Raw genomic sequence first — 14625 nt, forward strand, 5'->3', positions numbered from 1 at the left:
TGTTAGTCTCTCATAGAAATGCAATGGAAGCTAGTTGGAGAGTGTTTTTTCTTTTACGGCCTACCCAACACCTGCCTTTTTAGTTTGCCTTTGAATTTAATTGAGTTATTAAGTGTTTTTATTAAACACAGTCATGTGTTGCTCTGTCTATGTGTTGGTATTTTTTAAACATTAGTTTTTTGTAAAACTGGTATCGTTAGTGTATGAAAAGTGCTCTATGCATTATAGGTTGAGTTTCAAGAAGGCCTTTGTGTATATAATTGAATATTAAAATGATTAGTTTATTGAAGAATTGTCAATTGATTTGATGGTAGACAATCATTTCAGTTTTTGACACTTGGACACAGAAATTAATCTGCATTTATATGTATAGTTAGAATAATTGTTATTAACACATTTAAATTCAGATGAATCACCTACTTATGACTTTATAGTCATCTTTTTATCCCATTGAGACAGTTTTAAACTACATTTGTTTCTGTTTCCGTCAAGATGTAATAATGATCAAGCTAAAAAAAGGAAATAATTCTTCATGTAAGAAGCAAAGGCAAACGGCTTGTATTGTTGTGACCTCATTTGTAAATAAACTCTATTATTTTACATAAAAGGACCAATTTCAAAGTTACGGCTGTTCTCAGTTAGTTAATACAGTTGGAAAGGAACCGTTGTTGTGTGTAAAGGTCAGCTTTATGTGTCCCGTTCATCAGCTCTAATATTAACGTAGCTTTCTGAATGATCTTGCTGACTTGAATCTGTTGTGCCCTACCTTCTGTGTCTCAGGGTTTTGTGTTAACCGTGACGATGGTGCGCGAGGCTGTGGACGAAATGCGGCGCTACCGACGGGACAAAGAGATGAACTCTCAACTGTATAGCAAGCTCACAGTGCGAGGTTAGTGAGAGACATCCATCCACTCTCCTCCTCATGACTGTAACTGTTTGCTGACATTATGATAACGGATATTCTCTCCCCGTGCAATTAAAGAGACGGCACTCCACGGGATCTACACTTGTAACAGAAGTCATTCCTCTCGCTGTAATTGCATTGATTTTTCCTTCTCTCACTTTCTCAAGACCGTATGATCTAAGATCTGTCCCTTTGTTGATCGTGTGGTGAAATCCCCCTGTGTGCTATCTGTGACCTGAGGCTGCAGCTCTCACACTCTCCATGTGCTCGTGTGCATGTACGCAGCTAGAAGAAGGGTTTGGAGGATATTGAGGCAATATAATTGAGAGTGACCCTATGTGCCATTGTTTTTGTCTATGCCTCTGACCAGAGATGCAAACAGAGGGGTATTACATTATCCTGTAGGAGGTAACCAATCTGTTAGAAAGTGAGACGGAAAAGTGGGTTGTGGTTTTAAGAGCCTGAAATCAATACCTTCAGTTTATTTCGTAGTTATTCAAATACTCATAGCATGTCTTAAAAAAGAAAGGTATCATTTGAGTGTTTTTTCTTCATTTCATTTGGCTTTTTCCTTAGGTCAAATTCCTGTTAAGAGCTCCGACATACAAGTTGGGGACATGATCATCGTTGAAAAGGTAAATCTCTACTGTTTCCTCTAGATATTTCTGTATGCACGGATTTTAAAGGGGCCTACTATGCTTTTGGGGTTTTCTTTTTGCTGTAGTGTGTTATGTAGGTTTCATGTGTAAATGTCCAGTTCCTCTCCCACACACTTCCCAAAGCCTGAAACTCCTTCATTTGATTCCTTTGTTTACATTTGTTACACAGTGACATCACTATGTAACTCTCACGCTTCTATTGGTTTGCACTACAACACATTGTACATAATTAGCTAAGAGACGGGACCTACTCAAACTAAACAGTGATACAACTGAGCTCATGGTTGTGGCCCCCAAGGCACTGCTCGGGAAGGTTGGAGATCTGCTCCTCAACATCGACGGTTCCATCATCTCCCCATCCCCTCAGATCCGCAACCTTGGTGTTGTCTTGGATTCAACCCTCTCATTTCAAAACCACATCAAATCCGTTTCAAAATCAGCCTTCTTCCACCTCAGAAATATTTCCAGACTCCGGCCATCACTGTCCGACTCTGTTGCTGAGAAGCTGATACATTGTTTCATTACCTCACGCCTGGACTATTGTAACGGACTCCTGTCCGGGGTTCCCAGCAAAACCCTGAACAGGCTCCAGTACATACAGAACTCAGCTGCCAGGGTTCTCACACGCACCAAGCCCTGGGAGCACATCACCCCCACTCTCTTCAACCTCCACTGGCTCCCGGTCAAGTCCTGCATCACCTATAAACTCCTCCTCGTGACCTACAAATCCCTCCATGCCCTCTCCCCTCAGTACCTCACAGATCTCCTCCACCCATACATCCCGTCCCGCACCCTTCAATCCTCAGACTCCGGCCTGCTCTCCATTCCCCATTCACGCCTCCGCACCTTCGGGGGCCGTGCCTTCAGTGTCGCTGCCCCCACCCTCTGGAACTCCCTCCCTGCAGAAATCCGCAACGCCCCTTCTCTCAACATCTTCAAATCAACCCTTAAAACTCATCTGTTCAACATCGCCTTCCAACAATAACTCACTCCCCCCCCCCCCCCCACTTACACTTCCATTTCTGCCCCCTGTTTTATGTTTATGTTTTTATTATGTTTTATGTCTTGTCCTTGTATGTTTCTTTGTAAAGCGACCTTGGGGTTACGAAAGGCGCTATATCAATTCAAGTTATTATTATTATGTCTTTGTGGTTGACCAATCATAGCCGGCCAGCTAACCAATCAGAGCAGACTGGGCTCTGGGTTTATATTACATTGCATTTAGCTGACGTTTTTATCCAAAGCGACTTACAATAAGTTTAGCCTTTGCAGACGATTTACATGCAGGAAAAGCTATATAACACACTAAAGGAAAGGGAAATCCCTTAATAACTTAACAGAGTTTAAAGCACAGTGTTGATTTCAGTTGAGTTGTGCTTCATTGTGAATTGAAACTTACAATGTGCTTTTGGTACTATTTGAAACTCCCACCCACCTGTTAAGCCTGTGATCTTCAGTTTCAGCCAACATGAAATCCAGCTGCTTCTATTAAGTACAATTTCCATTAGACTGACTTTAAAAAAACGCTTTCTCCTTCACCCAAGGTATTGACCTTGTTTAATTATTCAGGAAGATTCTGCCTTAGTGCTCAGTAACACTCCACGATTAAAAGGCTTTTTATCTTCCTTTTTGCAGAACCAAAGGATTCCTGCAGACATGATATTCCTGAGAACATCGGAGAAAAACGGTGAGTGTAAAGGGCTGAAACAAGGACTCCTCCCAAATGAATGACGCTCTTTAAATCAAATTACATTCATAAATCATCGCAGTAAATGAAACATAAATACAAATATACAATTAACAGACAGAATAAACGTAGCACTTTGACGAAAAAGTGTCAAGATGATTTGGGTGCGAATGTGACTTCACACACCACCAGTCCTGTGGCATCATCTCCGAGGCAGCTCGTGGTTCATATGATTTATGTCACATTCTTCCAGTGAGTGATGATGCGAATTCCAATGAATCAATAAGCTGCGTCAGATTCTCGCTCCTTCCTGAGGGGCATCGGCAGGAAATGTTCTGAGGACATCATTTCCATCAATCTTTGATGTGCCAATATGCTTGGCAGGGAGTTGTTGATGTCTTTAAAAAACACACTCTTACATAAACACATCTTTATATTTCGCATGCTTGTACACACACACACACGTGAGTGATGCTTTAGTGCCGGTTCAGCAGAAGCAAAGCATGAATCCTCCTCCTTAATGTCCTCCATCATAGTGATCCCCCCAGGGATGGTTTATAGCTGCCCTTTACCCCCTCTGTCAAATAGTTGCTCTCATCCATCAGTTTCATATGTAATATTACCTCAGATCAATACAGGTCACGACTGCTCAACGTTTATCGGACCCTGCGGTGTCCGTAGCAGCCACACTTGCTCTGGATCTGCTACAGGCTGCGATGTACCATGCAGTTTGTGATTGATATATGCTATGTTATTACAAATAATACCATGTTTTTACTTAACAAGGACCATGCATAACAATACAACCATCTCCGAAAAGAGAAGATATGATTTCTGCTGATTTAGTTATTAGTTCATTTCCATCTGAGACCTTGAGCAGGTACACACACAATCAAGTAGTCTATATCACACTAACAATGATAAGAATCAGATCAACATATAATTACCAGCACAAATATTACTACAAATATATTATATTAATTCATTTGAACTAAACACAAATTAAGGTCAAGTTGGTTCATTTATTTTAAATGTAAAGACTTTAAGCATGTGTTTTAAATGTTTGTACACTGAACAAAAATATAAATGCAACACTTTTGTTTTTGCTCCCATTTTGCATGAGATGAACTCAAAGATCTAAAACATTTTCTATATACACAAAATAACCATTTCTCTCAAATATTGTTCACAAATCTGAAAAAATCTGTGATAGTGAGCACTTCTCCTTTGCCGAGATAATCCGTCCCACCTCACAGGTGTGGCATATCAAGATGCTGATTAGACAGCATGATTATTGCACAGGTGTGCCTTAGGCTGGCCACAATAAAAGGCCACTCTGAAACGTGCAGTTTTGCTTTATTAGGGGGGTCTGGGGGGGTCCGAAAACCAGTCAGTATCTGGTGTGACCACCATTTGCCTCACGCAGTGCAACACATCTCCTTCGCATAGAGTTGATCAGGTTGTTGATTGTGGCCTGTGGAATGTTGGTCCACTCCTCTTCAATGGCTGTGCCAAGCTGCTGGATATTGGCAGGAACTGGAACACGCTGTCGTATACGCCGATCCAGAGCATCCCAAACATGCTCAATGGGTGACATGTCCGGTGAGTATGCTGGCCATGCAAGAACTAGGATGTTTTCAGCCTCCAGGAATTGTGTACAGATCCTTGCAACATGGGGCCGTGCATTATCATGCTGCAACATGAGGTGATGGTCGTGGATGAATGGCACAACAATGGGCCTCAGGATCTCGTCACGGTATCTCTGTGCATTCACAATGCCATCAATAAAATGCACCTGTGTTCGTCGTCCATAACATACGCCTGCCCATACCATAACCCCACCACCACCATGGGCCACTCGATTCACAACATTGACATCAGAAAACCGCTCACCCACACGACGCCACACACGCTGTCTGCCATCTGCCCTGAACAGTGAAAACCGGGATTCATCCGTGAAGAGAACACCTCTCCAACGTGCCAGACGCCATCGAATGTGAGCATTTGCCCACTCAAGTCGGTTACGATGACGAACCGGAGTCAGGTCGAGACCCCGATGAGGACGACGAGCATGCAGATGAGCTTCCCTGAGACGGTTTCTGACAGTTTGTGCAGAAATTCTTTGGTTATGCAAACCGATTGTTGCAGCAGCTGTCCGAGTGGCTGGTCTCAGACGATCTTGGAGGTGAACATGCTGGATGTGGAGGTCCTGGGCTGGTGTGGTTACACGTGGTCTGCGATTGTGAGGCCGAGAAATGAACATTCAATTCACGGGCAACAGCTCTGGTGCACATTCCTGCTGTCAGCATGCCAATTGCACGCTCCCTCAAAACTTGCGACATCTGTGGCATTGTGCTGTGTGATAAAACTGAACATTTCAGAGTGGCCTTTTATTGTGGCCAGCCTAAGGCACACCTGTGCAATAATCATGCTGTCTAATCAGCATCTTGATATACCACACCTGTGAGGTGGGATGGATTATCTCGGCAAAGGAGAAGTGCTCACTATCACAGATTTTTTCAGATTTGTGAACAATATTTGAGAGAAATGGTTATTTTGTGTATATAGAAAATGTTTTAGATCTTTGAGTTCATCTCATGAAAAATGGGAGCAAAAACAAAAGTGTTGCATTTATATTTTTGTTCAGTGTATATACGATTTCTGACAAAGATGTCTAATGATTTGTCTAGATTTGTTTTTTTTACTTTATTATTAGAAAATGTTCAGAAATGTAGTTAAACTAAGGCCTACTGGGCACATGACAATAAGTATTGTATGCTGTAATAAACCTCCTCAGCAGCACAATCTCTTAGCAAATGGATACAAAATATGCTGAATTTTAATTTAATATGTTTTAAATCATACTAAATTATCTGTGTGAAATTGTGAAACAGCCATAAAAAACCACATTTATTTTGCAGTCATTACAAATGTAACACCCTTGAGGAATTTTCTGATTCTGCCTAACTGGCACGACCATGAGCTTATAGAGTCTAATATTATCAAACTTTAGATCGATTACTCACTAACATTACCAAATCAGTTCACAGGCTTAATGACTTTTCACTTCTTTAGCTACAATTAGGCTTTGTTTTAGCATTTACCCTTACTCTGCACAGAGATAGAAAATGCACTCAGATCCTTTACTTGAGTAAAAGTAAAAATACTACGTTCTAAAAATACTGGGACTACTTCATACTCGGCTATTATTAAGCTCAAAACAGATCGAAAACAGGGACTCTAAAAAGTGAAGCACACATCTGGGACCGAAGCAGCTGTTGACGTTCAGGGATTATAAAGTTGGCCAACTGCCACTCTCGCTGACCCTAGCCTGTTTCATAATTGCAATTATTCCGTCAGTATATTTGAAATGACTAGGTTAGCTACATGAGCTAGCTAGCTTACAGCAGGTCCCCACTACTATTAGAAGAATCATGAGATCACATTGTTATAATAACACAATGAAATTTACATTTCCAGTGACGGTGATAGTTTCCGAACTTCAAAATCCCCAACCGTCAACAAATGCTCCGGTCCTGGCTGTCTGCCAGTGTATTGTATTCACTGCCTTTCACTCTCTGTCTTTAACGGCTCGTTGTAGCTCCAATAGCTCCAGCCCCCACCCTCCCTGTGAGCACAGTGTGCTCTGATTGGTCGGGACACGTAACATGAACGTGCCGGGCGGCGCGGTCCCGTGGGTTAGATGCGCGTTCATAATGCAGAGGGAAATAACTCTCAGAATAACGTTATTAGCACATTATTACAACTTGAGGAACGAATGTTTTTAATAAGGGCAAAACAAGTGTTCATACTGGGTAGTTTATTTAGTTTAAAAAAAAGTATCCAACGATTTACAGACCACTCTTTCCCCATGTAAGTCAATGGGAACAAGTGTTTCTGAGCCTGGCAACCAAACGGAAGTGTAGTACCGCCGTTTGGCCAGCACGAATATTTTCATCTGAGTCCGGCGCACTTCCTGGGGGCTTGGGTGTAGGTGTCACTGTCACTACCCGATCTGCAGCTCTGCCCGATCTGCAGTGCGCATGTGCGAGATGGTCCGCCATATTGGACAACTCCGTACGGCAACCCAATAAGGACACTTCACACAGTGGCTTTTGGCAAAGCTCTAAAAGAAAACTCGAGAGGGATGAGTTATTGTTATTACAACGTGACTTCAGTATTATTTAACAACTCTTTTTATTGGGTTCTTTTATTTGCGGTTAAGTACATTGTCAGAATAAGTGAGAAAAGAATTTAACTTCTGTTAGACAGCTATCATACTGAATACATATTTACTGTGAATGTATGCAAAAATTAGGGCCGGGACTCGATTAAAAAAATTAATCTAATTAATTAGCGGCTTTGTAATTAATTAATCGAAATTAATCGCATTTTTAATCACATATAAATATTTGACCTGAGAACAGTGAGAAGCAATTTTTTTCACATGGATTTTAGTATACCATTAGGTGCATTCACACCGCAGTACTTTTCCCACAAAGGTTCATGAGAATTTAGTTCATGAGAACTCTTTGAATTTGGGGGTGGATTAGGCAAATGAAGCCGCTGACGTCACTTCTTCTTCTTCTGCTTTGGGTTTACTGGCAGGCCGCAAACCACTTCACGGCGTATACTGCCGCCCAAAGTCCCGCCGAAGTCCCCGGAGTTGGGGACTGGCTTCAGTAGAAGCTGCTGGGAGTCCCAGCAGCCTTCCGAGTAAATCGCCAGAACGCCGACACCTCCTCATCTCCACCGCTCCCATGTTTTATTTTGTGTTGCCATAAATTAGTCTCTCTGCGTTTCTGCGCTGGGCTAATGCTAATAATGCTAATGCGAGGATAATAAAATTCACAAAACTTTTTGGGAGTTTTACGGGGCGTGGTTTGCAATCCGCCCAGCCAATCAGAAATATAGCTCTTTTCTCACAAGAGAGCCGTACGAAAGTCCCTGCTCTCTAGCAGCTCTCTGCTCTCTAGCAGGGACTTTCGTGGGGGTAAAAAGGTTCTCATGAACTAATTTTAGTACCGGCTCTTTTTGGTGTGAACGCGATAAAAGAGGCTAACGTCCACGCTAGCTTCCACGCTAGCTGCTATATGTTTTGCATTGAGGTGATACTTGAGGCTTGATGTGCTGCGGTGATATGCGAATTCCTTTTTGCATAATTTGCACACAACCGTGCTCTTATCGACGCTTCCATCCGTCCGTTTTTTAAAACAACATATTGTTCACTGTGGTTTGTTGTTGTCTGAAGTCATGAACGTTAGTTGGTGCTCCAGTATAATCGGTACGCCTGAAACTCATCCAGTGAGAAAAGTTCCGCGGTGCAAAAATAAGTGCGATTAAAATGCGTTAATTTTTGTGTAATTAATTAATCTTAATTAACGCGTTAAAGTCCCGGCCCTAGCAAAAAAATGTATGGCATATTTGTCTAACAGAAGTTAAATCCATTTCTCACTTATTCTGACAATTTACTTAAACCCAAATAAAAGAACCCAATGAAAAGAGTTGTTAAATAATAGTGAAGTCACGTTGTAATAACAATAACTCATCCCTCTCGAGTTTTCTTTTTGAGCTTTGCCAAAAGCCATTGTGTCAAGTGTCCTTCTTGGGTTGCCGTACGGAGTTGTCCAATATGGCGGACCATCTCGCACATGCGCACTGCAGATCGGGCAGAGCTGCAGATCGGGTAGTGACAGTCACTACCCGATCCGTCCCCCTTCAATATTTAAAAATAAATCTTCCCGGGGGAGCTTGCCCCCGGACCCCCCTATGTGAGGTCCACACACCACCTATAAAAATAGCACTTTACCCCTGCTTACACCTATATGCCGTGAGCTGATTATCGAGCCTTCATTGTAACAGTCGCGGGTACATTGTGAATATGCATGGGGATTGTTGCAGTAGAAAATTCCACTGTAGCGACCGGTACATTAATGGGAAACCCTAAATGTTTGAGCACCCTCTATGAAACGTCAAGTTACCCCACAGCACCCCAAAATAAATCTCTGGCGCCGCCACTGAGCCTGACTTGTGTTGGGGGGGGCCCGACTTTTTTTTTCTCCAAAGGGGGGGGGGGCCTGACAGAAAAAGTTTGAGAACCACTGTCCTAGCGTGTGAAAATGTTTGTGACAAACGTGTGCAAAGTCTCCGAAAACGGAGCAGTGGCTGTGATGCTAGCTGTGCGGCTAGCGGTTAGTTGTTATTGTTTGAAGTTGTTGCTATGGAAACAACATGACGGAGAAAAAGTATAATCTTCTACATATAATAACGGACAAAGTAAAGAATGAAGTGTCGGCTATGTTTAAATGTTCGTAATTTGACCGTGATGGCCCTCTTGAGTTGCCTTACAATATGACGGATATGACAGATGACGGATGCGACGGAAATACACCCGAACACATCTGGTACCCCGAACACATCTGGTACCGACACCGGGCAGAGTTTTTCGCCGTCAACGTGTATTAAAGTTTAAATCTTCCGGACAAAATTATAAAAGTGCCGGTCAAAGGTCTTCTTTGTTATTTATTGAGCTTTAAAACAAATGAATAACAATTCTATATAATATAATAATAAAATACACGGAGCCTCTCTTTTTCCTCCCTCTCTTCGGACAGCGTCAGTGTCTGTCTCATGCAGCAGCTGATCCAGTAATGAGTGACCCGGCCGACAGTAAAAATAAACATATCTATAACTAGTTTAGGTAGTTTGAGAGGTAATTAAAATAGCTAAGGGTGATGATCTGACTAAAGTGTGTGATTTGCTCCGTTCACCGCTGCATCACAGCGGGAGGAGCTGCAGGTGAGCAGAGCTGCGTGTCTCCGTCCTGTCAGATTAGACTTCACTCGCGTTTAGGTCCATATCGAGAGAAAGATAAATAATCTGAATTCAGTGTGCAGTTTACTTTGACGCGGGGGTGAGCAGCAGAGGTGGGGAGAGGCGGGGCTATTGCCTCATCATTATCAGAAAATGATCGTATAGGGCAGTGCTTCTCAAAGTGTGGTCCGCGGACCACTGGTGGTCCGTGAGCGCCCCCTAGTGGTCCGTGAGTATATTGGTAAAATTTCACATTTGAAATAAATAAATAAATTTAAGTTTTCCGCACTCTCGCGGGAATATTTCCGCAATGGAGCGAGCTTAAGTTTCACTTTAAATTGCATGATATAGCCCAGCGCAACACCTTCATCACACATGTGGCCACTTGTTTGTACCATTTTCAGGCGATTTGTAAAAAACAATCTGTTTTTGGATATTTGTGGAGTTAGGTGGTCCGCGAGTATTTTTTTATTGGTTAAGTGGTCCTTGGTATGAAAAAGTTTGAGAAACACTGGTATAGGGCTATGTACACACAGAGCCGTTGGACCCCCCCAGAGCGTTGCGCAGGGGCGGACTGGGACTAAAATTCAGCCCTGGAAACTGACCCAGTCCGGCCACATGAAATGTCAAATGTTAGAAATCCGCTGTTTATTATTTAAAGTTTTACGTCCGATTCGCTCCTTTTTTCCTCTCTGTACACAGCTCCAGTTTGGCCATTGGCCTGTCATCAGATTTCATTTTTAGTTGCTGCTGTAGCGGAAGATTAGTACAATTATTTTTGATGACATACTCCAAATCTCCACCCTCCATAATTGCACTTGCTTCAGTTGCTTGCTACTTTTTGAGGGCGGTGATGACAGTTACAGTACGAACTGAAGTTGATGCGATTTGATTGGATTGTGAGGCATGACGTGAGCCTCATCTGATTGGTCAATCCCTCCATTTTTTTTCACCAAGGGAAGCCAATTTCGGCTAGCCTCCTCTCGCAACAGACAGTGCAATCTACTGTTTCACCATAACATCTAGAGGGGCGCTGTTTCACTCTTTGTAAAATACTCAATGAGAATGGGGGAGAGACGGGCCGGCAGAATAATTACCGAAACTAAACAAAGTGTTTTTATTTATTTATTAAAATTATAACTATAATCCAAAAAAACAGGCGAAGCCTGGCTTCCCTTGGCCTCCAGGAGAAAGCACCACTGAGTTCAAGGGATAATTCTCACCCACCTCTTGCCCTGCACTTGTATGTGCCAGACAGTTGAGCTGGTTCTTCCACCAGCTCAACTCTGTCCCTCATCATGAACGCAGGAGGCTGGCTGTATATCTGAACTCGCGCCCTCATCCTTCTCTTCATCATCTTGCACTTGTTCTAAGCTGCTGCTGGTAGTGCTTGTAGCAGCGCTGCTGCCAAAAAGGTCAAAGGCCAAAATGTATATGCTTCACCTACGAGTGACTTCACCTTTTTTTCTATTGCCTTCTCGGCCCCACCTTTTCTTTTCGTTTTCTTTGATTTGTATCCATGTTTTTTCATTCTCCCTGTCTGCCGCGGCGTCTAATCCCTTCTCTTCGTGTGGCCGGTCTTTTTTCTTCTTCGCGTGTGATTATTTGACAGATAAGGCAAGGCAAGGCAAGGCAAGTTTATTTATATAGCACTTTTCAACACAAGGCAATTCAAAGTGCTTTACAAAAAATGAAAGAGATTAAGAAAATGGCATTTAAAATCAGTCATTAAAAAGAAAAGCTAATAAAATAAACATTAAAAGATAAGAACCACACAACTGCATTAGTGGCCGCTGTCGCCCTCTGTCGGCCGTCAGCGCAACTTAAATGATGACGTTAAACTATTTATTTTAAAAGGGCCGGCCGGCCGTCAACGGCCCTTGTCGACCGGCCGTTCTGTAGTTCTCCAGATTCTCCAGATGGCCAGTCCGCCCCTGGCGTTGCGTATGCCGTTCTATCCACCTTGGGACCCGTTATCGTTTCCGCAGTCGTTTAGTGCCGTATTCGGTCGTCCTCGTGTGGCCGAACAGTCTATATGACACTAAACAGTAACGCAAACACCGTTTTCGTCCTCGTGTGGCCGGGGCCTTACAGTATTTATAGAATTTCTGTCCTGCATTTTCCAGGTTCCTGTTTCATCAGAACAGATCAGCTGGACGGAGAAACGGACTGGAAGCTGAAGGTCGCCGTGTGCTGCACGCAGCGGCTCCCAGCAGTGGGGGTGAGGATACATTACGATGTAGTGAATCTCTGGTAACAGACAAACGGATTGAGCACGAGTGAATGAGTGTTGTGTTATCACTAAAAGCATTGCTCCTCAGATGAAGTTGTGATGGAAACCTAATCACTGATGACGGACAGCGGGAACATTGTGAACCTGACGGCCGCTTCCTTTAACTGCAGATACTCAACACTTAAGATTTCAGCTCAGACGATTGTTGCCACTTAGTGTGATCAGAGAATTAAAGTTGCAGCAAGTCATTCGATGATTGAGCCGTGGCATCCATATTAGGTTTCAAGAGACGAGAAGATAACAAGCGTTGTCCTCACTTAAGCCTATAGACAACCTTCTTTTTACATTGGTTATTGAAACAATTAGTTTTAGCCTATAATACTAACTCTTTGTGTAGTAAAACAGATCAATATGGTGCTATTTTGTGATTGCTCTCACACAGAAAGTGATTCTTAATTTATTTATGTTAAGAAGTTAGCACACAGAGAACTGTCATCTCAGATTATTACTGAAAGATTTTTTTCCTAAATACTATTGGATATGTCAATATTACTTTGAACTAAAGCAAGGTTGTCAATTTATGATAAAAACAATGATATTTAATTTAATTTTGTTGGGCTAAGTTTCAAAGCCACGAACATCTTGAGAGTACTGCCAACATTAAGAATTAAGAAGTGGTGGGAAAAAAGTATATGTAACACATAACACTTCTCATTACTTATGTAATAAAATAACAACAAGTGTCAAATTTAAGTAATGGAGTAAATAGTACAATCGCTCATAGATGTAACGGAAAATTATAATACTTAAGTAAAGTTTAAATACCTCACAGTTCAACTTTAATATAGTACTTGAGTAAATGTACTTAGTTACATTCCACCACTGGCCTTAAGTGTTATTATACCCCTGTGTCAGCTCTAAATGACTAAATAAGTCCTGTTTGTTCAGCAGCCACATTGATCTCTGAGTCTCTGAGCTTTTCTCTGTGAAGTGCTGGAGCAACACTACTCTCCGTTGGGGCCTCAGTAAAATAATCTTCCCTGCTCCTCTCTAACCGCTCTGCCGTGTTCAGCAGGAGAACACTATCTGAGCACACCGCTGCAGAGGCTGCCTGCCTGAATTATTTAATATTGACAATCAATTTTGTTCCACTTGAGGCTAAAAAAGAGGCGGTGTTAGGTGCTACACAGGCCAAAGGCTGCAGTCACATTTTTTAGGATGATTTAAAGGAACAGTTTATCAAACACTTATGATTAAGTGTTTATGATTGTCTTTCTTCAGGTTATTTTTCTATTCTTTTAACTGCTTCAACATGCTTATATCATTAAGTTTGGTTGAATCCAAATATTAAAACCCATAATAATGATTAAAATAAGAAAACAATATATATGTATATTTCCAAGACTAGGATTGGATTTTCAATGCTCGAGTAGGTTTCTATCTTCATAGGATTTGAACAGACACTGAACTTATTTAATTACAATTATTATAACATTAAAGCGTATTACTTTTTAAAACATTTGTTTATATTCATATTTATTTATTATATAAATGCTCTAATGTTCAAAAAGGTCTTTATTTTTCTCATACTGCCTAGCTGGCCTGCTCTGTTGTGATTGGTCAACCGCTTAAAGATGTCCCGTCCCTTAGCCTATCACATACACTGTGTCGGAGCGCTAGCTAATACAAGCACAAGTGTTGCGTAGTGATGTCATTATGATACAGAAGTAAACAAAGGAGTGCCAATGCAGGCGTTTCAGGTGTGTGTGGGGGGGGGGGCTAGGGGGGGAATGTGTGGGAGAGAAACTCCCTCTGGAGGGAACACAGGGATTGTAGTCTTTGCAGACCATTTACATGCACACAAACCTATAGAACACACTACAGGAAAACCCCAAAAGTATAGTAGGGCTCTTTAATTAAGACTATACGACTGTGCTTGAGTTTTATTTTGATAAATGAATACTAAATCCTTTCCCTCCTTGTCTCAGGATCTCTTCTCCATCAGCGCCTATGTCTACGCCCAGAAGCCTCAGCTGGACATCCACAGCTTCGAGGGGAACTTCACAAGGGTACAGTACCTCGTTGACATTTTTATAACCTGTTAAACACATGCAGAGTTTTTCCTATAGAAAGTGGATTGACATGGAAGATGTGTATCACTGCAGTGTGTTGACAAGCGGCAACAATGAGAGCTTGTGTGTCCATCTGGGCCCCGTTGTTATCTCCAGCAGGCGTACCTCTTACATCACAGACAGCTTCTCGCCGCTCCAGCTCCATCCATCCTGCTTGTTGCTCAGTGATATTCTTTTTTTCTTCTGCTTTTTTTTTT

General features: G+C 42.1%; 1 protein-coding gene across 4 annotated transcripts in view; it reads left to right on the top strand.

The window, feature by feature from the left end:
* atp9b (ATPase phospholipid transporting 9B) overlaps positions 1-14625 on the top strand; it is a 61643-nt gene that overhangs the window by 14154 nt on the left and 32864 nt on the right. For all 4 annotated transcript variants that reach the window (XM_034235999.1, XM_034236000.1, XM_034236002.1 and 1 more), the window contains exons 5-9: positions 781-889; positions 1481-1539; positions 3199-3250; positions 12190-12284; positions 14285-14365. In XM_034235999.1, coding sequence (XP_034091890.1) covers positions 781-889; positions 1481-1539; positions 3199-3250; positions 12190-12284; positions 14285-14365 — 396 coding nt within the window. The remainder of the gene's footprint in view (positions 1-780; positions 890-1480; positions 1540-3198; positions 3251-12189; positions 12285-14284; positions 14366-14625) is intronic.

This window comes from Gymnodraco acuticeps, unplaced genomic scaffold, assembly GCF_902827175.1.
Source record: "Gymnodraco acuticeps unplaced genomic scaffold, fGymAcu1.1, whole genome shotgun sequence".
Classification (NCBI taxonomy): Eukaryota; Metazoa; Chordata; class Actinopteri; order Perciformes; family Bathydraconidae; genus Gymnodraco; species Gymnodraco acuticeps.